Source organism: Anas acuta, chromosome 3 (assembly GCF_963932015.1).
Source record: "Anas acuta chromosome 3, bAnaAcu1.1, whole genome shotgun sequence".
NCBI lineage: Eukaryota > Metazoa > Chordata > Aves > Anseriformes > Anatidae > Anas > Anas acuta.
Genome location: NC_088981.1, coordinates 37,570,308 through 37,597,307, shown reverse-complemented (window position 1 = coordinate 37,597,307; position 27,000 = coordinate 37,570,308). Strand labels below are relative to the sequence as shown.

The window sequence follows — 27,000 nt, the reverse complement described above, 5'->3', positions numbered from 1 at the left end:
AGATTAAGTGGCAATAGGCACAAAAAGGCTTTCTTCCATTAACGTGAATGCTCTCATGACCCTTAGGCTTCATTAGTACCGTATCTTCTACCTGGAAACTACTGTGGAAGCACAGATACAGGAGCTATTTCTTCAGCTCCAAATAAAACGCCTGCCTCCTGAGCCATTACTTGCAGAAATCCGTAATTACTTCACCTTTGCTTTCCGCTCAGGAATGCCAGGTCCAGAGCCAGGACTCGGTGCTAACCCTTTGTGTCCTCACCTGAGCGCATCCTGGCAGCAGGCTGCTGCTTCTCACCTCGCCTGAACTGCCGATGCACCCCTTGCATAGCAGAGCTGGCCCTGGATTTTCATTCTGATACGAAAGTGCATTCAAAGACCGTGCGAGGGCTACGTCCATCCTGATGACTTTCTCACAAAAAAAGCTGGCAAGATCAGTAACTAAAAATAAACAAGGCAGCGATATTTTTTTCACTAGAGGAAACCAACTGGAGCCCACGTCTATGCACGTTTGTGCAGGGGAGGGGAGAGCTGTAGTTTCCTGGTTATTCCCTGCAGTTGTCAGCACCATGGCGATGAACATGACTGAAATCTTACGCGATAAGCTCGATAACGAGGCACATACACCCTTTTACAAGACCCCCCCCGGGCTCCTTTCAGCATCTCCCACACCCAGCAGCGACGATTCCTGCGGGGGAAGCGCCGGGGCGGGGGGAAGGCAGGTGACCCGCAGCCCCGCCGGGCCGGGCCGGGCCGGGCCGTGCCGGGCCGCCACCTCCCGACGGCGCCTCCCGGCCTCGTCCCGGGCGCTGCGAGGCCGCTTCCCCGGCGGGGGAGCCGCTGCCTGCCGCCGGGCCCCGCTGAGGAAGCGGGGCCGTGAGGGGCCGGAGCGGCGGGGGTCGGGGCCGGGGCGCGGCGGGGAGGCCGCCGGAGGGCGGCGCTGTGAGGGAGAGGGGAGGCAGGGCCCGGCCGGGGGCGGGCGGAAAACCCGCGGGGAGCAGCGAGGCGGGGAGGAAGGAGGGGGAGGAAGGAGGAGGAGGAGGAGGAGGAGGAGGAGGAGGAGGAGGAGGAGGAGAGGGGCGGTCGGGTGCTTGAATAAAACCTGAGGGGCTGGGGAGGAAGGCGGTCGGGGATGGTTTGTGTGTGTGTGTTGTGTTTTTTTTTTTTCTTCCTACGCCACTTTTATCCCGTGAGGGGGACGAGGGAAGGAAATACAACGACAGCGGCGACCGTAACAAAGCTGTAAACGATAATAAATGATAATAAAAATAATAATAATAAAAAAAAAAGTGCGCGGAGGCCAGCCCGGAGGAAGACGAGGGCTGAGGAAAGGCGGGCGCAGCCGGGGGCCTCCCGCGGGCTGCGCTGCTCTCCCCCCCCCCCCCGACCCCAGCCAGCCAAACTTTGGGCGCCCAGCCGCTGGCACACTCACACTCACGCACACTCACTCACTTACACACACACACACACACACACACGCACACACACACACACACTCCGCTCGCACACTGACGTCTTTTGCGCATTTCCTGCACGGGAGCGAGCGGCGGAGCGGCGGCGGGAGGCGGGGAGGGAAGGACGGAGGGAGGGAGGGAGGGAAGGAGGCGGCGGCTCTGCCCATCGCCAGGGCGGCGGCCGCCCAGCCGGAGCCCGCCGAGCCCCGCTCCGCTCCGCTCCGCTCCTCTCCGCGCCCCATGCGCGGGGGTGGCCGCGCTGGGTCCCCGGCCTTGGCGGAGGACGAGGAGGAGGAGGAGGCGCGGGGGCTGCTGCCGCCGCCGCTGCTGCTGCTGCTGCGGGCTGCGGCGCGGATGGAAGGTCCCCGGGTGGATGGCTGCTGCTGCTGCTGCTGCTGCTGCTGCTGCTGAGCGGAGGCTGAGCCGTAGGCAGGGCTGGGGGGGCGGCCGGTGACTCGTGCGGGTGTCTCTGTGCGTGTGTGTGTGTGTGTGGCTGTGTGTGTGTGTGTGCGGAGCGCTGCGGGGCTGCCCCGGGGCAGGGCTGGCGTGTGCGGGAGCCTCGGGTCGCGGCGCTGCCTCCCTCGCACGGCCCGAGCCGGGATTATGGTCTAGGAGGAGGGAGGAGGCTTTCGCTCGCCCCCCGGCTCTGCCCTGCCCGGCTTTTCGGGGGGTTTGTGCAGCCGCCGGCGCCTCCCCCTCCCCTGCGGCCCCCCTCCCTTGTTTTCCGTTAGAAACACGGGCGAGAAAATAAATGCATTCACTGGGTGTCGCAAGAGCAAAGGCTAAATAACCAGAGGTAGCGGCACGGCGAGGGTCGGAGCCGCGCTGCGTCCCGCTCCCCCCCTCAGACCTGCCCCCCTATTTATTGGCGAGACCTCCTTCCCTGCCTCCCTCCTTCTCTCCTTCCCTCCCTCCTTCCCTCCTTCCCTCCCTCCCTCCTTCCCTCCCTCTCTGTGCGAGCGCGTTGTGCGAGTGCTTGATCCCAGGAAAAGTGCAGCCGTCCAGCCATGGTGGTTTTCAATGGCTTGCTGAAAATCAAGATCTGCGAGGCGGTGAATCTGAAACCCACGGCGTGGTCGCTGAGGCATGCGGTGGGTCCCAGGCCACAGACCTTTCTGCTGGACCCTTACATAGCCCTCAATGTGGACGACTCCAGGATCGGGCAGACCTCCACCAAGCAGAAGACCAACAGTCCCGCTTGGAACGACGAATTTGTCACCGACGTTTGCAACGGCAGGAAGATAGAGATGGCTGTTTTCCACGATGCCCCCATCGGGTACGACGATTTTGTAGCTAACTGCACTATCCAGTTTGAGGACTTGCTGCAGAACGGGAGCCGCCACTTTGAGGACTGGGTGAGTGTTCGCGCCGCAGGTACGGACGTGTGCACATGATGTGCAGTGGCACCGCTCTGGGTGCAACATCTGTATTGCAGAGCTAGGTTGCCAAGGGCATGTAATAGCTCTGGAGGCTTTTCATTATTTCCATGCTTTGTTATACTGAGATAGTCATGGTTACTGTGTGTCTGATGCATGTGGTCCACAGACACGGGAAGAAAGAAAAATAGGGTGCATCTAAGTAAGAGATGTGTAATTACCACTTCAGGTTCTGAAATTATGTTACATAAACACAAGTCCTGTTGTCTTATTGTGTTTGAAACCCGCCGGCCAGATACATCCATACAGAGCATCACTGCAAAACCCAGAGCCAGCTCTTAGACTGAGTTCTTCGCTTTGGTGTGAACTGATGAAGCCGTGACGAGGTCATGACAAGCCTTAAAAATGCAGGTCTGACCTCTGATCCGAGATGCTTTGGGGTCCTCGTATCACTTGAAAGCTGACTGCATCGATGCTGATGCTCGTTCTTCCCCTAGATGGTCTGGACCTTTGTGCATAGACCTAATGCAGTGCTTCTTCAAATGCCTGAAATTGATAAAAGGGTTCTGGTGGATTTTGGCCCCAACCAGGCAAATTCTGCTGCCTGCATGCACAATGTGTTTAACAGCTTCTGCTGCATCTTAAAGACCCAGAGGCTAATATGCCTCGGTGGGGGTGCAAAAAAGCTGGAAAATCCTTGGTCTGACAGCCTCAGGTACAGTGATTTAACACTGGAAAATAAAACAAAAAGAAGCACGGGAAACATGAATATGCACATTTCTGCAGTTAAACAGTTAAATGGTGTATTCTTTATATGAGACGTGCAATAGAATGATGTTAGCTGTCTTCTGATTTTTAAACGTGCCCTGCTTGACCAGCCGTCTGAAACGTTTATGCTCATCTTTTCGTGTTTATTTATTATGGTCAAAGATACTAGGCAGGGGAACGTTTTGTTGGCAAACAAAGAACCCAGGACCAAAGTGAAAACAGCAAGAGTTAACAGCTCAGAGTTTCATGTATCCTTTGGAGCTTCTTTACTTAAAGCAGTGCTAGAAAGAGATATCAGAACAATGGAAAGGCGTGAAAGAATTGTGCTCTATTTATGCTGATTAAGAGCTGAATAACTTTACTGTTACAACTTTAATGTTTACAACTTTAAAATACTGCCCACTTCTTCTATGTATGTTACATTGTGACAATTAAGATCTAGATTATTCTGACGCTCAATACAAGCTACATGTTAGTAAGCTTGGATTGTAAAACTGGGCGATAAGCAACGAAAAAAATGCCAAATCAGGAAAAGACAAATGCAGCAGTATTGCAGATGTCTTTTACCTGGATTGAATGATAATCAAGTAGTGGTCCTTCTGTAAACAGTGGGTGCTTCGGCTTTGAGGCCAATGGGATGAGGATGTCATCACAGATTTTTAGTGAAGGAATAATTACGTATGTGCTTTCTGTGTATGGTACACGTTCAGAGTTTGTTGCCAGATCTGGAAGGACCTTGCAGGTTACAGATGACAAGTTTGATTTTTGGTGGGCTGGTGTGTGAGGGTACATCCTGACTGTGATTTTTAAGGTGAACTCAAACGTCCAAACATGTTCCCTAGATAAATAGTGGAATTTAACAGATTGAGGCCCTCTGTAAACACCGTCTGGGAGAGGAACTACATAGCTGAATCAGATAAATGCTGTATTTTATTGCACCAGGATTCATTGCTGTCCAGCATTTACTGGGTGGGAGGAGACAAGGGAGTGACTACAGTTGTTGTCTGTTGATGTGACAGAGTTGAGTAGATGGCTCTGGGTCCTAATTGGTTAGCTCATTGTAATACGGTTTCTGAAGCATCATTTACTTCTTGCTTGTGTGTGTGCTGTAAGTCTCCATAGTGTGGACTGTGTTTGTGCAGTGCATATAATGCACAGAGAACACCACCCGATCACAGTTGGAGTTGGGGGGCAGGCGTGTATGGGATTGTTCTTTACATTTTCCCAAATCTTCCATTTTACTGAATACGTCATTGTTGTTGTAATACTGACTGTGTTTATTGTATTGCTAATAGGTAGGGACCCTCAGAGAACTGGCGTTTACAAAATCACATTGTTTTTTTCATCTGATTTCACTGAGTTAAATCAAGGCCTGTGGCCATAGCATCTCTGTGGGGTGTATAGTGAAGCACATAGATTTATTGGTATCTTCATCAGTGTCTAGAGTCTGTATGAGAACTTGCAAAAAAAAAAAGAAGTCTTCTCTGAAATGAAGTAGTTGAATGGCTTTCACAGGATGAGGAAAATGCACATGGCCTAAACCAACATAAGACTAAGACTGGGCACATCACAGTCAGTTTGTTCTGTTTAATAAGAGGGCTAATTCCTTCATTTCACTCTTGGCATTTAAGCTAGATATTTTTCTAGTACTCTTCCTCAACTTTATAGCAAGCAAATTAAAAGCAGCTATCACAGGAGCTCATTCCTCCTTGCCTAAAATATTAATTGCAACCTAAGAAACACTTCTGGAGACTATAAAGCATTTTTATGCCATTCTGAGGGCATCCCTTCAAGGAGTCCCAAAAGTTGGAATGGGGAACCATGTACTTGTTGGGTATATTCAATGTAGTTGCATTGCTGCCCCTTTTTACCTTCAGAATGATGCAACAGTTCTTTCAGGATTGGACTGTCACTATTTAAATAGCTTTGAGAAAAAGCTCGTATGCTGAGAACAGCTCTTGTCAGTATATTAATAGCTTTAATGCATTCAGTATCGTATAATACTGCATGCATTTTTGGAAGGAAAATTCAGTATTTGTTTTATAATATCTGCACCAGGCTCAAGGTTATGTGACTTATCCCGTAACATATTTCTAGGTTCTTGTCAGAAGTCCAAAATGAAAAAAGGGCTTGTAGAGAAATAATGTTTTGGTTCTTTTTTTTCCCCCTAAAATTAAACTATTCCTCTCTTTAGCCAGCTTACCTACTTTGATTATTCTAAGTATATTTTACTTCTTGCTTGTGTGTGTGCTGTAAGTCTCTTATTTTCTAAGAGATGAGTTTTTTAGGAAAATACTGGGTATTTTTCTCACTGTTAAGCCTGTGCTATATACTGATGCCATGGTTACAGTGGAAACACTAATGATAAACAAGTACAAAGCTTGAAATCATGATAGCGTCTATTGTGTTAGGACGAGTAAGATAAATGTGCAAAATTCTGGTTTCTTTTGTCTGCAGAGTATTCAGCAGTTGCAAAAATGATTTTTAACCTTACGGTATGTGTACTCCCTGAACATATATATGCAGAAAGATGGAAGTTCTGGCCTAACACAGTTGTTCATATTTTACCAGATGGAAGCTTTTAAACAAAATACAGGGATTTTTAATTTTTTTTTAAAGGAAGATCAATAATAATAATAAAAAAATGTTTTGCTTTCTAAAAAAGGTATAGTGACAATTAAAAAGATGGCTGCTTTTCCAGTGGTGCATCAATACAGACATAGCACAGTCAAAGTGTCAGTTTTGCAGATCTTTTAGTAATGGCTACACTGCAGTTTTAAAGAGAGCTTTGGATTACAGATGCTTCTGTAAACCAATGAAACATTATACAGAATGGCACAAAGCATTTTCAAGAGGATGTTGGTGAACTTACATTTTGGTAAATGCGAAATGCAGAACGATAAGCAACCTGAAAGTTCTCACTGAAAAAGAAGCCTAGCTTAACTTGCAAGCTTTAGCTATATCTTTTGGGTTTGGTGATTCACGTAATAACGAAGCATGTCTTTATCTGGTTTTCTTACATTTGGCGTATGTAAATGTTGCAGCTGAGTTGGTGATAGAGCTACGCTTTTATCAGTAGAATTTAAATCGGGAAGGAAAATTCCTTTAACATTTAGCCTTGTGGTTATACCTTTGTGAATTAGAACGATCGATGTTTATGTGTTTGGATGATTGGTAATATGGGTTCTGAGTTCATGTCCACTTTTCAGAGTTGACGATAGATGAAATCAGTGTAACTGGACCAATGCCAAGGACTCCATCTAAGGGTCTTTGCCATTAGCCTGACTGTGCACGAGAAAACCTATTGAGTCGTCCTAAGAAATCCTTCTGTAGGCTGAGTAGCAGAACTTACTGAATCAGTCGGAACATCACAACATTTATCAAGAAAAGCCTTTATTTCCACTGAAAATATTTTACAGCTATATTTAGGTTAATGAAACAAGTTTAGTTTTCTGCTGTCTTAAAGAAATCCCTAATGCTGTCAGGAAAGAATTAAAACACAGATTTCAGTGATATTTTCTTTGCCAGTCTTAAATGTCTGCCATTCTAGTTTTGTTTTCGTTCAGTGCTGATTCTTAAGATCTTTTCAAACGTACTTTAAAAAACATTCTTTCATATATTTCCATTTTATTAATGTGAAGTTAGTCATGCAGCTGTGCCACTTGCATACAGCAAGTTTATTATGAATTAATTTTACATCTCAATAACAATTTGATGACGAGTTAGGGGAAATGAAATGGGGAAAATGCACAGCTTTACATACTCATTGAGCTGTTGAGGTACGTGTTTTTGCATCATGCTTACAGCATACCATTGATGAAATTTTCCTGTTGGAGATACTGTGTCCCAGGTCTCCAAGCTGCAGCCCTTAAGGTTAGGCACCCAGGATAATGCAGCACTGAATGTGGTGGTGCTGACCTCTCGTCAGAGGTGTTTGACGTAAGGAGCAGATGCAAGGCAGAATATAGACGACAGCTCCTGCCTTTGAAATGGCTGGCAATAACAGTAACAAGCATGCCATGCATTAGAAAATCCAAAAGCACCTTAGGAAAATGTCAGTATTTTTTCTTCTGTTTCAGGAATTGAGAAGGAGGGCAGTAGCAGGGGAAGGATTAAAACACGCTTGAGTGCTCAGTCCTGTGAGCTGTCCATTTACTTGGGAAATAAACCATCTCCTTCCAGCTCCTCCTGTCTGAATTAACTGGGAAGACTGGTTAAGGGCTTATAAGAGTGTGTTTGGGGGGTTGTTTGTTTGCTTAATAGCCTTCTGCGTTTTCTTTTGCTGAAGCGGCACCCGTTTTTGTCAGTACTTGATCTGCTATAGCTGGGGGGCAGAGAGCAGAGTGGTGATATTTTGTCGCAGGTCAGCCAGCATGTGAACCTCTGCTTGCTCCTTACACTGTTGAAGGTTGTTGTTGGGCTAACAGAGTGTGACTGTTGCGTATTTTCATTTTTATTTTCATCTACCAGCTGAAGTCATCTGTGCTGATGGTGTTGAAAGGCCTAGGATGCAGCTTGTGAAAGCTTTACATCTCATCTAAACTGCAGTTTGTGAGCTGCTGAAAAGCATTGTTATCAGAAGAGTATTTGTTGAAATGGAAGGGAAATTGCTGTCCCATTTGATGGATTTCTGTGTTACAAGGCTGTCACTGGGCAAGGTATATGTTAGGCCTGGGGGGTGAGCATGGGAGTTAGCAGGGAGCGGCAGGGCTTTGCAGGGACTCGTGTAATTGTGAGGGTGGGTGGTTGAGAAGAGGAGATGGGAGATTTTGGAAAGCACTTTGCACAGGGAGGGGCTTCCTCGCCTTCTCCCCCGGCCTGTCTCCCTCCTGTGCCTCCTCTTTTCCCTCTCTGCTGGGGATATGGTACAGTCGCCACGCAGCTCACCCACTCCCTCGTATCAATCCCTTTCTGCAGCTGCACAAGGCTACTCCTACTCCCTGCTAGAAATGTTCTCTCCTAGCAGCAGCTCCTGCTCACCTGCAGTACTTCCCAGCCTGCTGAGGAGCCATAGAGGGGGAAAAAGCTGCCTCCGCAGCTACTGCTGCAGGGAGAGGGAAAGGGCAACGTGGGGAAATGGAGAGATGAAGCAAAGAGAAAAACCTGGAGGAGGATTATGAATAGTTGCTGCTGCCCCACATCCTCCAGCTGCCCTTTTGGCAGCAGCAGAAAGCTGCACATGTAGAAGAGACTGGGATGAGCTGGCATAGGCAAATTGACTGGTTAGTTGATGGCCTTCTGTTGCTCACTGACCTGTATTTTTTCCTTTTTTTTTTTTTTTTTTTTTTTTAACTTGCTTTGCTCAGTGCGTAGCTTTCAGTCTCACTTGGGTCCTGAAAAAATTGCTCAGGGCATGGAAAGTGTGTAGTCAAACATGGCTTTCGCTTAGCGCTGAATTACTTGTAGGTCAGGATTTGACCCTACAACTGGACAGAACCTCCTCTTACTGCTGCTAATACCAGTGCTGGTACCAAGTTCCTGGTGATGATAGCACTTCTGCTGAGCTCTCTAGAAAGTGCCTGCAGAATGAAGCTGCCAGTAATGGAGTCCAATTCATAGGTATCAGTTCTAAGCTGGGCTTTTAGAAATGTCCAGATCTGATGACAACAATTCCTACATCTTCTTTTTGAGCCAGTTCTCAGACAGTAGATATCACTACTGCAGCTCAGGCAGCTCCATAGACATTGTGCAGAACTTCATGGTTGTGAGCAAACCACTGAGCTCACTGGGTTCATTGGGTTCACTGCATTTCATGCAGGCGTGTGTTTAAATTCTTTCCTGAACTTGGGCCTGTGTTCCAAGGGAAAACCGAGAATAAATACCATTTAACAACATCCTTTACTTTCATTTTACCCTTACTGATTTATTATTCTTCTGCAAATCTTGCATATGCAAGCCTGGTTTCTGCTTTCCTCAGCCATCAAAACTAAATCTCTGCCTTCCCCATCCAGAGTTCTTTAAATACTGCTGAAATGAGGATTTAAGTTGGAATTGTAGGACTTGGCCTCTAAGTACAGTTAGTTTCCACTCCCTAATTAAACTTCCATCTAAACAAACTGGTTTGGGGTTTTCAAATTTTGAAGGGGTGTGTGTGTGAATTCATTTTATAAAACGTTGGAGGTGAGATCCTTTCTGCTTGGAACTGGATGCTTGAATTAATTTCTGCTTTATGCAGTACTAGCTTAATCCCCTTTCTCTTACTCTAGTTACTAGACTGTAAGATAGAGAAATACATCTATTCTGTCCAGCTCATGGTAAGAGAGGTTTTGGAAATGACAGGGTATGCCGGTAATGGGAAGTCTGTGGTCGGAGAGGACTGAGAAGAGACTTTCCCTGCGTCGCGTCCACACGGAAAGGTAGGGCTGGAACTGTCTGGATATGGAATAAGATCAGAAGTCCAAAGACAGCTTGGAAAACAGCCAGTTTGGAGGGGGAAACAAACCAACCCTTTTGTCTCTTGCAAGAAGTTAGCCTGAGTAAGATCTGAAGAGCGGGGTTATCTTACTCGCCCTTTTGAGTCATGCAAATTGAAGCAGTTACAGGGGATTCTACCAGCTGAGGGCAAAGCGGTCATTGCAGAAGGCTGACAAGAAGTTTCAACCTTGTGTTTTGTAAGCAACTGCTTTCCTGTTTGGCAGGCAGTCACTAGAAGATTTTAGATGCATATTCGGCAATATTAAGTATGAAACTGCAACTGTAAAACTCGTAAATAATTTTAGAGATTGGGTAACTTTAATGATAGTTATCTACTTTACACTATATTGTAGTAAAGCAAAATGCAAATGAATAGGATTTAAGAACATCTGCAACATTGTTACCTACTCTGATTGTTAGTCACAGTCAGTGGCTTGAATTGGTAGTAAAGATGATTTCTGAGTGTCCTTTTGCTTATATACCTCTATGAGTTAAAAAAAAAAAGTCATTGCTGTGATTTAACAGAAATTACAGAAACCAAAATCTCACATAAGTCTGAACAGCACAGCTGAAAAACCTAGTGATATTGGCACATTGCCATTAAATCTAACAGGAGTTTTAATGTTTATTTTATTGGAAGCAGCATTAGAGACATACTACATAGTTCTGTGAATTTCTTTTTTTTTTTTTTTCCTCCCCCTGCTGAACTCTTTAGGGCTTGAATTGTTGAGGAAGAGAAGTAAAGACAGACCATTGCTTTTGGAATTAAAAGAAGCAAAGTTTGATTCCATCAGAGGCTTGCAGGCAGCCATTTCTGCTTTATATCAGCTAACTTGAGTTGATTTAATTGTTACAGACAATAGGATCATTTTGGTTGTTTCTGGTGTCCTGCTGGGCAATTTCATCACAGGCAGGAACAAAAAGGCATAAATAATGGCTAGATGTTACCAAATAAATTTCATGTCTGTATTGTTTGAACAGCCAGCCCTCATCATACCTCTATATACAATTCCCTTAAATGAAGCATGGGCAAACTTAAATTGTGTTTCCAACTTAGTATCTTTCAGTACTCAACAATATCAATACGTATCAGGCTTCTTATTGTGGGTGACAAGGATTTCTTGCATGCTTTAGAACCTTTCGTTTTTTAGGATGTTGGCCTTTTTGATAGGACTAAAAATATATTGCTTTGCCAAATGTTAGAAGTTAAAAGTATCTTTAGATAAATAGTGAAGGGGTAACAATGAAGCAGACACAGTGGTGGCAGAGACCTGAAGGGAAGATTGCTGCATATTCTGCAAAGGTGATGAGGAAATGCTTGTAATTACATTGCTTTGTTTCACGCATAGAAGCCAGCATGACATAGTGTTTTCTTCTTCCTTGTTTCTTTCAGTTTCATCATCTGTTCTGGCTTCATGCTGCTAATTCTCTGTCTTTCTTTATCTGTTCTGGATTCAAGATGGTCAAGAAACGATAGAATGACCTTTACAGGATTGCATAAAATTTTGTTGTTGGCAATGCTAGCAGGCTACATGAATGAAATACCCTGCTATAGATCTCTACAGAGGCCTATTGCAAATGCTGTCTTGCTGGGACTGTATTTACTCATAGTATAAGATTTTGTGGCATCTGTCAACTTCACTTTACTTCAAGGCAAAGTTGATCCACAGTCAATGAAAGCAATGAGTGAGAATGGTTTGGAAAAGGAAAGGCTCAATGTCATGTGCGCTGCATTCACTTTGTTCTTTCTTACGTGGTTCTAGTTGGATTTATTGAGATTTTTTTTCCTTTTTTTTTTTTTTTCTTTCATCCTTGCCTTTTCATTCACTGTTACTCTGTATTGCCTTGGCACCTCCAGAACATTTGAGCTCATGACCCACTTCTTTTCTCCTCAATCCACAGCTATCACCAAGTACTCATGTCCCAGCTGCCGGTTTTAGTTTTTCCTTCATCTTTCTTGTTATTGCTTCCCTCTATATCTTTATTGCTTTTATTCCCATCACTCCATTGCTCCCTCTCCTTGTCACTCTGGTGGGCCAGTGAGCGCCTCATGTCAGTAGGACTTAGAAGCATCTTCAATGCCCAAAGCTCTCAGAGTTTTGCCTGGCGGTTCTCATCCGCAGCATATCCCCACTGAGCTTCTCAGCAAGCGGCAGGAAAGTAACCCAACAGACCAGTGGCTGCCTGAGCAGTTATCTTCAATCAGAAGTGATGCATTGAATTTCCAGTTAGTTACACTACAGAAGTGGTTGAAGAAAGAAATGTACTATGGTAGCTTTGAGCTTCAAGCAAAATTCTCTGGTTTTAGTAGTCAGTGGGGTGTTGAGGGAAGATGATCAGACACTGGAAATTGGACTTTCCCAAGCAATGGAAACAGTGTTGCAAAATTTTAATTGGTACTGACTATTGGAATTTGCAGCATCTCCTAATCTCAGAAAATACCTGATATTGTTTATTATTATCATTATTAAACAAAATTATGGTTTCTGTCTTCAAAATGTTATAGTTCATGCACAAGTCAAGAGAAAGCAGGTTGAAATAGTAAGGCAATACTTACATTGGTTCAGCTTTGCTTGGTGTCCCTAACTCAAAATCTCAAGGGGAGAGGCAATAGTGGAAATTTTACTCTAGCTCTGTGGAGATACTGATGCTCTGTACAATGTAGTGTTTCTCCTTAAGGAGTTGACAGCACTTATGATCTAGTCCGTGGTTCCCAAATTTCTAGGCATTTCCGAGTATCCCATATTGCTTTAAGAATGTTTGAGATCACCCTCTTTTAGGGAACTGCAGGATTTTTCCATGTAATTCAATGAAAGCTGTCATTAACTGTATTATTACATTTGAGCTTTTTTCCTTATCAGCAGTGGGCTAGAGCACTGCCAGTGCAGTAATCAAATACAGGCACAATATATAGGGTTAATGATAAGTACTAATGTCACTGGGCTGAGATAAGCTGCCTTAAGTTTCATTCCACTCCTGTGCTCTTTGTGCCAGCCAGTTCTCAGGGCCATGTCAAGCCTCTGAGAGGAGGAAAGAAACAAGAAGAGTTTTATTAGCCTCTCACCATGATTTTGTAGCAATGTTACCCATTGTATCAGAAACAAGCGACAGCACTTTTCACAAAAAAATAAAATAAAATAAAAAAAAAAAAAAAAAGAGCAAAGCCTTGCCTTGTATCTCTTTCTGGTGACCCTTTATTTTTATGTATATATAGTGAAGTCCATTACGTTAAAAAGAATGTTGGTTTAGTGGTCACATTTAGGAGGTGGCTCTGCATATGCATTTTTTATAAGGCCACGTAAAAGTTTTTACAATAAAAAATAAACTAGACTGATTTTTAACAATTCCCTGCTGCGTTATTGGTCCAGACACCATCACCTACACAAACTCCTGTGACCCCTTTAGGTGCTCTTTCCTTTCATCTGTTTTGTCCGTTTGTTGCAAGATGCCTCAGATACGGGATCTTACATTGCCTATCATGTGATAGGAATGTGGGGTCCTGATCCTTTTTAAAGGCACTCACTTTGCAACAGTATTATGGTATAGAAAAATAGATCAGTGCAGTCTGTATTGTTTGCCATATGCTAATGACTGCGGGCAGGCAGGACTAAATTTGGCCTACGTGCCAATTAAGAGCTGATATTTTTGTACTAATTTTAATGGGAATTTATTTGAGTGGTATCTTGTGTTCCTGAAACCATTGATAGTGCTTGTATGATTCAGTTGTGCACACAGGGATTCCACTGGGCTGTCAGATGCTTGGAGAGGTGGATAGTCACATATCCATCCTTTGTAAGTGTAATGCCGCACTTTACATATTTCTCAGAATTGAGGCCTGCTGTAAATTTCACAAATATGTGGAAGTCACTGAAGAATTTAGGCTCCCAATTCAGCATTCTTTTGAAAATGTTACCCAGCTGTCTTTCCATCAGTGATTATTTCAGTCTATTATCTGTAGTAAGCTTGGTTTTGAAATTTTGTGAGTCCGTCTTCAAGTGCCTGGTGTACTGCTTGTGAGTGTACTCTTCAGAAAGGTCAGTCTTTTTCTGTGGGATTTCTCGTCAGTTTGGTACACGCATTTTTGTTTTCTTCCAATTGACATTGTTCAGAGAGTTGTCTCTGACATACTTCATTGATAAAACAATAGTAAATCACTGGATATTTGAAAAAAAATAATAAAAAATGATCTCTAACCTTCCTTGAATGTACTCTGGACTTCAAACTGACAGGATCTAACATGCCCCAACTATTACTTTTTATTTAAAATGTGTGCACACACTCTAGCCAAGCGCTATTTTGCTGTACCAGTGTTACTAATACCGTAAAGCTTTCAAGATCCTTAATATAATTCAACGTTTACATTTTTTAAAATCAGATTACAAATCAGATGTGAATTGTGAGAACGTCATTTTGTCTTTTATGCTGTTCTTGGAGGACTGAGGTAACAACAACAACAAAAAAGCCTCTGAAATTGAAGGCAGGCACACTGAGAAATAGAGGCAGTTCTGGTGAAGCCTTTTTACCCTGCGGCCATCTCCCGCTGTGACTGTATGGGCTTTCCGTGTTTGGGACCTGGGTGTAATTGTGCCTCTGATCAGTAAGACAAATCGCAGGCCGAATATTTTGTAGAACTGCCAAAATGTCTGCAGCTCTTCCAGCAACTGTGAATCAGTCCTGTGCCCTGCTTGCAGACTAGCAAGTAAATTTTGTGTCCCAGCACCAGCGTGCTGGTCTGCAGAGCACCTTTGTGCATGGTTAGTCAACTTTATGATGCAAATAATGGGATGTGTCTGAGACATTTTATGCACCTGTGAAAATTTATGTGATGCTAGTGATATCCCCAGTAAGAGAGGAGTGAGATGCTGGAGCCTTCACAGAGTGTGGATGCATACATACATTTTGGTGGGGTGACAGTTTTGAATGTAGGAGTTGTTATTTTCTCTTTGGTAACGCTCATAATGTCTTAGGCAGTGCAGAAACAGAAAATTCATAGCTCCTTCCTGAAGGAGCTTATGCTGTAAAATCAGGTAACTTATTATCTCACTTTTGGATAATAAACTATAACATAAGATCTATAAAGTTTTTTTCTAGCATTATATCAAGATAGAATAGAAGTACAGAAGCTGTAGAAAACACGTAACAAAATACAAATCTGTGCTTTTCAGAACAGCAATATGTAAAAGAAATTAATGGTGTTATTCCAACCTCAAAAAATATATTTGATGGCTTCTGGAGAAGGAGTGATTGTCTAACTGCCTTGTTAAGGGAGTGTTTTTATTGACATGAGTCAGCAAAGAAAGAGGCTAAAGCTTAAGTTGTGTGCCAAACCAAGCAGCATGTAAATAAAATGGACAGTCAACAATATGAAGCCACTTTGTAATATACTGGCTTACACAAAGAAATTATTTGCAGCAGGCTTTACTGAAAAAAAGATCAAAATGACATAGCATGTGAAAACATGAAAACAGCTATTGTTGGTATTATTTTGTTTTCCTCAGTGTTTGTAGTAACAGGTGAGGTTGGCAAATTCTTTTTTACAGTGCACAAAGTGCGCTGCTCCTGCTCCTGATTACTTTATGGTGTGAAGTCTTAGCGAACCATGTGATAATGTGTAAGAACTTCATCGTAATCTTGCATGATGTGAACTGGTCAGACAAGTTTTTATGCACCTAGTTGTCCTGCGTCTACTTGTGATATAACGTGTTATCTCCTCTCTCCTCTGTAATTTTAGCCTTTATTTCCATTCACATAATTCCTTCAGACAAACGAGGATGTCAGTAATAAGCAACGCAGGGATGGACACTCACTCATAACGCAGACATAAATCTTCTTATAAAATGAATAGCCCAAGAGTTTGTATTAATGGTTCCAGGAGAGGCCTTTGTCTGCTTTAGATTTACACGTAGTGATACGTAGATCTTATCTGTCTTAGGTAGTAATGAAATTCATTAGCACGATATCTGAGTCTGGAGAATCTTGAACGTAGTCATCTTCACAGCTTTCCTAAGAGGAAATGTAATGGATGGGGAAACTATTCCTCCACGTCACCTGGAAGGACGGCACAAGCTCTATTACATTTCTCTTCTTGGAGCTTTGCAACAGAGGTGTTGGTATCCTCATTTGTATGGAGAGGAGCCTTGGGCTGAGATGTAGGTTCCTGAAATGAGACTGCTTCTTGACTAATACCTCTCTTAGATCTCTTCTTCTGTCTTTCAGCTTCTTCCTCGCCTATCCAGCATTCTTCTTATTCTGCTTTCCTACAGGACTCTTTCCTAAGGACTCTTACCATCACATTTCCTTCTTGTAGCTTAGCTTTTGCAGCCCACTGTGTTGGGGTTTTGTTTTTTTGCTTTTTTTTTTTTAATTAGTTTATTCTTTTTTAATTCTGCAGTTGCTTTATTGTGGGGATGCTTTCCTTCAATTGCAGTGAACAAACAGAAATGCAGGGCCTCAGTTTAGCTGTGTTTTTGACACTAAAGCCCACTCTACAGGTATGGATCTATAAAATCTGTCTTTCAGACACTCAAAGCAGAGTCAGTATTTTGAAGCTGGGAGGCCTCTGTGGATGAGTAGTTAGGGGCAATAACAGCTTTACTGTTACAATGAAAAAATTACCATCTGGAGGTACCTTGCATGCGTGACCTTGGAGTATCCCATGTATGAAGCCTGCCTGCTCATGAATGTAGTAAATAGGCTGTCGAAGGAACTGAAGACCTGGATGTGCAAATCCCTTTTATATTTAGAACTAAACGTTTTAAGCACCTTTGTACATTGTCATCCTAACTCATCATGTTTTATTTCATTTATAATCCCTTAACTGTAGTTAATATGGTAGAAGAAAACTGCAGACAAAATGTAAAGGTGAAGGGTTTCGTGCTTGATTGTTCATGCACTTCTGTTTGGATCACTCAACTGAAAAAACAGAACTTCAGTTTCCCAATTTTAGGAACTTGCCTTGTATGCTAGCAGTAGATGTGATAGGTTTTTACAGACAGGCTGAGGATCATACAGTTGGAGCTGTGTGAGGAAGGAGTGAGTGCTGAGGAGCAGCTGTGCTGGGCAGCAGGGCTTGATAGCCCGGCACCTGAGTGTGTTTATAAAACAGATACAGCAAAGTTAGATTGGTGTTGCCTGCCTGGCAGACTGCTGGCCTGTGGTTTACACAAGGCTGTCCCTGGTTTTGAAAAAGCCACAGAGTCAGTAGGCCGGATATGCTAACATGTCTTGGGGTTACCATGTTATGCTTCAGGACTGAACCTGAGCGGGAAAAATTTGATGCAGATTATAGCAATGGGGGTTTTATGAGTTTGAGAAAGAGGGATTCAGTGGAAATTAAAAGGAGGTGGGTGTTCAGTTACTTGAAATAGCTTTGCAAAGTTAGTAGTTATTTACTCTGTTTGGAGCTCACATCAGGAGAGGGAACACCACAGCACACCTACTATAATCCTTTCACAGTGGAGAAGTGGCATTCTGTTGTGTCTCTTGATGCTGTGTGTACATTACTGAGCTTCCTTATCAGTATACAGTTAACAGCTGGACTTATAAACATAACGAAAGTTTTTACTTAGTCTATTCATCTGAAAGTTATTCTCCAGACACTACAGAAAAAAGTGTCAAAATGTGGATTGTTATGGTCCATCATACTAGAAGTAGTCAGTGACTGGAATATCAGTTTTGTTGTATAATGTAGACATGAAGGCACTGGAGTACAAAGGTGATGAACTCATGGCCTCAGTTACTTTGAATTATCATCTGTTCATGAGAATTGACTTTAAACTCATGGTTTAAGCATTCCTGTATGGCCATGAAAAATTTAATATTGACTTTGCAATACATTGGTCAATGATCTACAGCAAGAAATCACTACTCTTATAATCTTCTCTTGGATCTGCTTGATTTCAAATACAGGTGGCTGCTGAAATTCCATCAGAATAGTGGCTTCAGGGAGTAAGTTAACAGCCTTCTTACTGTAGGCTTATAACAATGTGATGCCTTTGGCTGCAGAGAAGCTATATTTTTCTTGCACTATCATTATGCAAACATGAGAAAACATGGTGCCTGAATACAAACAATTGCTTGAATTCTCCTGGTGTAACACGTTTACTTTCCTTCTGGTGCAGCAAAACTGATTAAGTATGAGCTTTGTTAAGAAAGAATGCTTTGAATGGATACTAGAATTGAATGAATGCTAGATGAATACAGATTTCTTTATTAATATTGTTGACAGGTCTGCTGTACAATGTGAGACTGTATCAGTCATCGCCACTTCAATGTGAAGTTAACATTTGTGTCCTCACTTCTTAAAATATGAATGTAGTACATAGATGTTCATCTCAAGGCTGACATATTTCAGCTGCAAAAAGGAGAGTGTGTAGGACAGATACCCAGCAGTCCTGACAGCATCTCTGCTCAAAAACCGGGTTGCCAGTAGGAGGGGTAATTGAAGACCCAGGGTGGAGGGTGGATAGCTCCTCTGTGCTACGGAAGTCCCCCTGTCCAAAAGCTCACTTCCCACATTCCAGGGCTTATACCTTCAACCCCACTGAGTCAATGCAACTTTCCTTCAACCCTGCTATCCTAAGTGATAGTGCTTTTCCAATACCTCTTTCCTCTTATACTCTACTCTCCCAGTGGTGCTTGCTGTCACTGTTTCATCGGTTGCTGTTAGTGTCTCTTCACATGAGAAGTACCTCACTTCTGCTTCTGACAGAATTTAGAAATCATTCTGACAGGCTGCATTTATCAAAACTCCTGTGAGGGATCCTGGTTCAGAGAAAGAGGATATAGCCAAGGAAAGACGGAGATGTGATAGCCTGGTTTAAAAAAAAAAAAAAAAGGGAGGGGGGGGGGGAAAGCAAAGTTGGTTTTGGCTTAAAATATCTTTAATACATGAAGGTAGGGAGGGATTAAATAATTTATCCTTATTTGTTTGAGCACATATGTCCAACCCATACTTGATTTTCTTTACTAGTAGGAATCTAGAAAAGTAGACACTATTCTCTACCACCTGTGTGTTCTTTTTTCCCTGGAGAAAGAGAAGCTGGTAGCAGCTTTAATTACAGTTAACATATTTAATCACTACAAAGCTTAATTTGAAGACCTACTTTGTTACAGCATGTTTCCCAGTGGCTTGATCCAAATGTGCTTGTACTTCTAGTGTTATAGTGGGTAAAACACTAAGGCTGTGAATACATGTCATAGGAAGAGGTTACATTGACTGGAAGGAGACACATTGGGCAGCCTCCCTTTTAGGGCTGTGTGAATGATACCTGTGTGAAAGCCGATACAGAAGGAAAATATGTTATTCAAGGAGAACAAAAGCAAGTTCTGTTAGCTATGTCAAGGCTAAGGCGACTCAATTGAGTTATTACAGGCTCTTATTAGCATGCCTGAGAAAAGTAATGTTCTTTGCTTCAGCTGGGTGGCCCTCAGAAAGGGGAGAGATTCTTTCCTGCCTTTTGAAATCATCAAAGAATATGAGAGTAATCATTTCCAAAGTTATCTCTGTGTCGGAAAGCCTCACTGTTCAGGATAAGCCAGGGTAAACAAAGGACAATAGGAAGTGACTTTTAAAAAGTATGGATTTGAACCTGTGAGATGCTGAGTGTCTCCAGTGAAATGCTGAGCTTGCTTGATTTCCAGTAAACTTTTGGCTCTCAGTTCTGACAAGATCAGGTCCTAAGATTACATCTACTCTCTGAAGTAAAATTGTGTTACTGCTGTCAGCTTTTTCTGGGGGGCAACATTGCTTGCAGTGCACATCATCAGTGCTCTGTATGCACACAGACACACTTGAGGAAAGGCAGAAGCTGATCTACAGGGACTATATCGCTTTCACATTTTAGTTGTTTGTCTTCTGTATTACTGAGAACTCCAATAAAAAAATGAGACATCAGAAGGTAAAGCAAAATACCAGCTGCATACTTGCAAAAGGAAAAAAATCTTTATTTTTGCTCCCTTGTTTGGGAACATTTCTACATGTTTTGTTTTCTTTCTCTAGAGTGAAATAATACAGATTTGTGTATTACTTTTTATCAGTAGATTTCTAAATGGATATCACTTAGTGTGATATGTGTTGGATATTCAATCAAGACCACTGGGTAAAGGATCCTGCAGTGGTGCTTTCAGGTGAATTGCAAAGCCATTCATGTTTAGCTTTGTTGACTTCAGTGGAACCATTCGTGGTGTGTGGGCATCTCTGCTGGCCTGTAAGGAGATTCAGAGCTTGCCCAGGATATTTGAATTAGACTCCTCCTTTCCCACTAATGCATACTTTACTGTCTGTGTGCAGTTAATTTGCTAACACTATTCTGAGTGCAGTCATTGTTGGCATTATTTGAACTAAGGGTGGGTATAATGAGACTTCACTGGTAGTCATGCTGAAGGAGAGGACTACCTGTTTCTTCACCATAGTTTCTCAAAGTTACACAAGGAAATCTGTGTGCTCTGAGCATCAGCTGAGGAATGTATATACAGTATTCAGATCAATTCAGTCTTCTCATAAATTATTACTGTTACGATGAGCAAGTGGTTAAAATTTTTACATCTGGTTATTGTAGCTCCATCTCAAAGGGTACTGAAGTGCGTAGTGACATGACAGTAGCAAGGCATGGTTCCTTTTGGCTGAAATATTAAATCTGTGCTAATGTATGGAAGGCTTGGAAAGTCTTGAGTAAAACATTTTTTTATTAAATAATACCTTTCTCAGTTTTGTTTTCTGTGGCTTGAATAAAACTTTTGCATTCATTGACTCTTCTAGTATAGGGATTATAAATAAACTGGAGGCAGAGGGGAGGAAAAAATAGACAGGCTTTTAAAAGAAATGGTGTTTAATTCTACAAAAGCTCCTGCCTCAGGCTTCAGTGCTCAAGGTTTCATCAAACAGGTTCTTCTACCTCTGCTTCCTCATTCTTCCTGAGAAGAGTCAAGCTGACCATGCTCATTTAATCCTGAGGCCTCAGCCTTCCTTGTGCTCCACAGAAACCTACGAGTGTCTCCCTGCCTGTGGACCGGCAGCACCCAGAAAGCATTCAAAGTACAGATCCTGAGTTGCAGTTATTTGGCAGGGAGGGGGGTGAATTGTTTTCTAGGACAGCTTTTTTTTTTCCCTCACTAGATGGTGACACCTTCTGGGAGGCCACACGGAAGCTGCACCAAATTTAGCAAGCAAGAAAGGAAGTTACTGCTTTGGAGAGGAGGAAGTTTCCTCTCCAGCCTGGGGAGTCTTGCTTCTCATCATGCAATGATGAAAATCAGCCAGGATGGTTCTTAACACAACAAAAAATAGCACAAAGGACAATCCGGGGAAATACGACATTAGTTAGGTTAGGTATCATTTAGTTAGGTATCATATTAGTTAGGTATCATCATCATGTGGTAGAACAGTATTGATTTCAGACTTCCCTGGATGTTACTGGTAAGGATACTGCCCATTGAAACATTTCCAGACTGTCCTTTGAATCTGTCAATTCTCAGCCTTAAAATAAATGTGCTTCAAACAGTGCCTACTCTGAGAAAAGAACTGAAGTCTTACTGTTGACTGTACCAAAAGGGTCAAAATTAGTTGAATACTAGGAATTAATTTGGAAGTGGAAGATATGACTACCCGTGCTGCAGCCAGGACTGCAGTGATCAAGAATTGGGAAAGAACTGCTCGCAGTTTGTTTACCAATACAGTAAGTAACCGTGTGATATTTTTGGCTTGCAAAGTTTCTGCTTCAGAAAGGGAGGGCAGAAGCCTATGGAGCTTAAAAAATACCTTGTGCTGATTTGAATGCTAGGGTTAAATGTTTCACTACACTGTTTCCCCAAGTGTTGAACAAGGAAGAAGAGTCACACTCACATTTGCCCCCTTCCTTGTTTTCCCCAGTATCTATGGAATAAAGGATGTCTGAAGGAGGGACGCTACCCACACTCTTAATCCTCTTTCACGCTGAGAAAGACAGTTAATAACCAGCGATACCTCAGGCAATTTGGGTTGGTTCGTTGTGCTCTGTGGAGCTCCCTGTCTGCAGGAGTGCAGCTGGAAGTCTCGTGTGAGAGGTAATGTCCTACAGAGGTGCAGCAGCTGGTAGCAGGGAACACAAGGCACAGCATACGTGGACTGGTGTTTGGAAAGATTTTGAAATCAGTCTGTGCATCTGGAGGTCTGATGAGGGAACAGAGTGCTTCTCTTACATGGGGAAGGTAAAACTCAGCCCTTGTTCTTCTCACACCCTTGTTTTCTATCAGAAAGTGTAAATCAAAGCTGTCTGACGCTCTGGGTAGCACTGCCTGGGTGGAAAGAGGAGGAGAGAAGAAACCTGTGGTCATAACAGTAACCTTAAAAAAAAAAAAAAAAAAAAAAGAACGCCTGGAAATACCACGGTATTACCTCAGAGAAATACATGAAATACATGTCCCTGATAAATGAGCCTTGGCATTGTTTCTCAAATGCTTACAAGAAACGTACCATCGCAGGCTGTGTTGCAGCCCTCTATAGTCTTAATGCATTGATCTGCCTATGGTGTGATTGTGTCACCTGGCTAACACAATTCTCTCGCAAGATACACTGCAGGGTTATTAGATTGCACCTACGTTATTCCATGCTATATGATGTATTCAACTTGTTTATATATGGACCTTTCTGCTCCATATGCCTTTGCCACCAAGGGCTTAGTACGTTACCTACAAAGTTGTGTGGGCTGTTCTGATACCTACAGTGCTGATCAGTATCTCATCCTCAGGTAGCTGATCTTCCAAACATGGGCTGAGTGTAGACAGAGGGGGATTAGGAAGATGTCCTTGCTGATCTGGTTATTCAATAATTGCCCACTAGGAGGTTTCTTGCACCTTTGCTCAATGTGTTTTGAGGGGGTTACTGGGAGGTTTTTTCACTGTGCAGACCACGGATGAAAGCATGGCAGTTCCTGTTTGCCTCTGAGGCTGTTGGAGGTAACGGTTCTAAGTCCTGTATCAATGGAAAACGTGGTTTTCTTTTTTTTTCTTATTTTTTTTTTTTCCTAGCTGGTGTGTTTGATCTTTGACTTCTTTGATTAACCAGTTCTGGGGCTTAAAGTGAGACATTGTTTTTTCCATTCTTTGTAGTGTTTTTGGCAAGGGCTGGAGAAAATATAGTTACTGCTCCCTTTTCTTTTTGAGTTCATTTTGTTCTCTGCTCTTTGTGCTCGACTACAAAATGAAATGCTTGCAAATAAACTAAATATTAAAACGCAACTCAAAAGTACTTTATATTCTCTCCTCACAGAGCTTGTGTGAAAATAAATAGAAACAGATCATATTGGGAAAATATTTCTTTCCCCCTGCTCCTGAAAATAAAGCAGTCTCTCCATTATTGAAATTTTCTGCAAAGTAAACCACAAGCAGTCAGGCTGAGTGCAAACAGCTACAGGATGATAGCATTGTTTTTGTTGTTGTTGGGCTTTTTTTTTTTTTTTTTTTTTTTTACTGCAGCTTTGGCCATTACAAACCAAACCGCTAAAAACACAGCAGTGTTATTTTGAAAATTCACAACATATTCAGCTCAGACCAGGAAGTGAGGTGTTGTCCTTTTAAAGCCTGATATACAGAAAAGGGTATTTCTGACGCATGACCTTCAGTGAACAGGAATTCCTCTACTCAAAATCTCATCCTTACCATGAACTTCACTGCCACAATTCATCCTCTCACAGCTGTGTGAAAAGTGACATATCATGGAAAAAACAGGGCTTTGAGAGATTTTGATCTTATTTTCTTAAATAAATAACAAAGGCTTGCAAAATACAGATCATGAGGTTTTGCTGAAATGTTTTGTGCGTAAATAAATGCACTTTCAGGTTACAAGAGGTTTGTTTTTGTTTGTTTTTGTTTCCTTTTTCTCTCCAGTAGAGTACATTTGCTGTTAAATAACTAACAACTAATCACTTAAAATCTGGTTGACTATCTACACGCATCACAATAGAAAATACTGGAGTTTAGTTTTTTTTTTTTTTTTTTTTTGAAAATCTGGTTTGAATTTTGAGTGGTGAACATTTGAAACTCCACTCTGAAAAAATCTGGCTCTGCATGCCCCTTTTTTGTATATGTTTGCTTTCACTTTTTTTTTTTTTTTTTTTTTTTTCATTTTCTTTTGCTCCCTTTCTCTCTTACTCTATCATTGATTTAAGGGCAGTGAAAAAGCACCTAGTAACTGTCAGGTTTGAGAACTATACAAAAATATTTTTATGACCACAGCAGGTAGCATGCCATGCTCAGTCTGTGATGGAGTGAATTAGCAGTAATAATTTTGTATGGATATTGACTATGACTTCAGTTAAACACGTGCAAAAATCCAGCCTTTTTGCCAGAGATTAAGACTCTGGAAACTATTGAATTGAAGTCTCTTTGGAGTGGGAAAGAGAAGTATCTGGCAGGCATCGTTTTAGGACTCTGCACTTCCAGAATTTGCCAGTTCCTGCTGTTTAACGGCCCAGATTTGCTAACCTCCAGGACGTACTACAAGGCCTAATTTTTTTGTCTCGTTTGGTGTGGAAGTGGGTGTTGGCTAGAGCTAGATAACAGTGGAGAGGTGATTTTTTTTCTTGAGACTGATCTGTTTTAGCTTTTGTTTTTATTTTATTTTATTTGCTGGATTTTTTTTTTTCAGTTTAACCTGGGGCAATTTATTCCTGGTGTTTAATTTTAAAAGCTTGCCAGTGACAGAGAGGTCGCTGAGCGACATTCCATTGTTTGAGCAAGAAAATGAATAAATTATGGTTTTGTAACCCAAATTCCCTATAAAAGTTTTGTAGCTGCTAATTGCATAGAGCCTGTATTGTTTTTATCTAGAGGATACTGTAAATGTGTAAGACTTTTTTCCTTAAGAAAAATTCTAAAAAAAAAAAAAAAAAGTTAATGCAGTGAATCCAAGTAAATGTAAGAAATGAACCCTAATGGGAGGAAATTAAAGATCTTGAGGGACTTTTGCATACTTTAGGAGAAGGCATTATAGCATAGGCATCAGAGTAGATGCTGACCCTTTCATGCAGTAGGAGGACAAATCAATCAGTAGAGATCTTTGATCATAGGCCTTTTTTTTTTTTTTAACAGTAATTCATAGACTGCTGATGAAGTAGAAATCAAAGGGCTTGTATAATCATATACCTGGAGAGACAGTACTCTGCTCTGTGTAGGAGATACATAAGCGGTGACAGATAGCACTCATTTTTCATTGCTCAAGGTAGTTGCTCATATTTAATTTCAGTGTTATGTCATTATTGTTAATGAACTTCTGATACCTAGTTTTGCCAAAATGTTTTAGAAGCAATTAAAAAATAATTGGTTTTGTTGAGAAACAGGGCTGAATCATATTTTAAAGTGTTGGAAAAATAAAGTTTATAATATTGCAATACCAAAATTTATGAACAGATATAAGCCCCACTTAAAAAAGTCTACATAATATGACTTTGCAGAAAATGTTCTAGCTTAATTATAGTAATGTGCCTCGAATTTTCCAGTGGGGTCATTTATTTTGAGTATATGTCTCGTCTCTTATTACTGTAACTACGAATAAGCCTGTTGTTGGGTATGTGTTGTCTAAACGTTGCACGTAACTTTCCTGGAATTTGTAAAGCTATTCTGTTTGACATTAGTTGGCATACCTTGTTTGCAACCCTTGTAATCCAAAAATAAAATATTTATGTGTCTCTAGTAGCAAAGTACAAAGTACCATATTAAGAACAACCATATACGGGCCTCGCTCTGTAAAACGCTAAGTGTTGTCGATTCCCCTTAGCTCAGCAATCGATGTCATATGTCGCTTTAAAACCTGCTGGAACTACTCTGAAGTTACAACTTTGAAACCAGAACCATCATTTGGTGTGGCAGTATGAAGCAGAAAGAGACAACTCTCTTGGTTTAGGTTACCATCACAGTTAAAGTGCTGCTTTTGCAAGCAGACATGGAAAGAGAAGCTCACCAAAGCGAGTAAAGCTATTGGAAGGAAACAGGGCTTTATGAGAAATGTATATGAGGGAAAGATGTAAAGATGTACCTTTCTCAAAAAGAAAGGCCTCTGAATAAGTACTTGTTTTATTTTCATTCCTAGCTGAGAATATTTTTCTTTTTTTTTTCTTTTGTTTTTCCTTTTTTTCTTTTGTATGTGAGAAGGAAGGGAAAGAGGCGTAGGGAAGGCTGGTGGGTTTTCAACCTGTCTAAGGCTTCCGAGGTATGCTGAGGATTTTCTTCAAATGAATACTCTGCCAGCCAGATGGTCTGCCAGATAGTATTTTATTCTTTAGTGCAACGAGAGATGTTTATGTGTGTATCTTTCCATAGAATATCCCATTTCTTTTTTCTCTCTGATTTAAATAATTTCACCGTGGGATAATGATAAGAAAAAATCCTCTAAAAATTTCACCAACTGCATGCCTCAGGGTTGGCAAATCAGGTGTGCAGAGATAGAAGTGGAATGTAAAACATGTCTCACTGTTGCTCATCCATAGCTGGAGGTTTAAGAGGAATAAAGCCTATCTGGATTTGAGTTCATAGTACGTGCCCCCCTGACTTTCATCTTGTATTATAATCTTTAGCACGGAAAGGCTGAATATAGATGCAAAAGGAATAAGCCAAGTGCTGCTTGCATTGTTTCAGTGCCATGGTGAACTCGCCACCTGATGTTCTATTGCTAGGGCATAAAAATATGAAAATTTCTTACTTGTTATTTAGATATGTTATAACATGGTGCTTTGCCTACAGACAGGTAACCATTTATATTATGTATTTTGTGTTTGTTTTTTTTTTTTTTTTTTCCATCTTTACAGGGGAGTTAGCTGATGGAATGATCCATTTTACACTGCTAAGTACAGTATTGATATGAAGATGGGGTTAATAGTTAGAGTATCTCAAAGCAGAGCTACTTCAGGCTTTGAAGGTGTAACCAGAGCACTGCCAAACAGATGCTCTTCCTCTGTCTGCACCAGGCTTTCTGGCTTTATAAGGGCTTGCAGGAACTGAGTGGAAGTCGTGCCCTG

At 42.0% G+C, this 27,000-nt stretch overlaps 1 protein-coding gene across 2 annotated transcripts in view; it reads left to right on the top strand.

Moving 5' to 3' along the window:
- The first annotated feature begins 1,544 nt into the window (after positions 1-1,544).
- Positions 1,545-27,000, top strand: part of PRKCE (protein kinase C epsilon) — a 295,529-nt gene continuing 270,073 nt past the window's right edge. The window contains exon 1 of one of the 2 annotated variants that reach the window (XM_068676666.1): positions 1,545-2,809. In XM_068676666.1, the coding sequence (XP_068532767.1) occupies positions 2,462-2,809 (348 nt within the window). In that variant the 5' untranslated portion in view covers positions 1,545-2,461. The remainder of the gene's footprint in view (positions 2,810-27,000) is intronic. The other variant, XM_068676665.1, reaches the window with a different exon arrangement.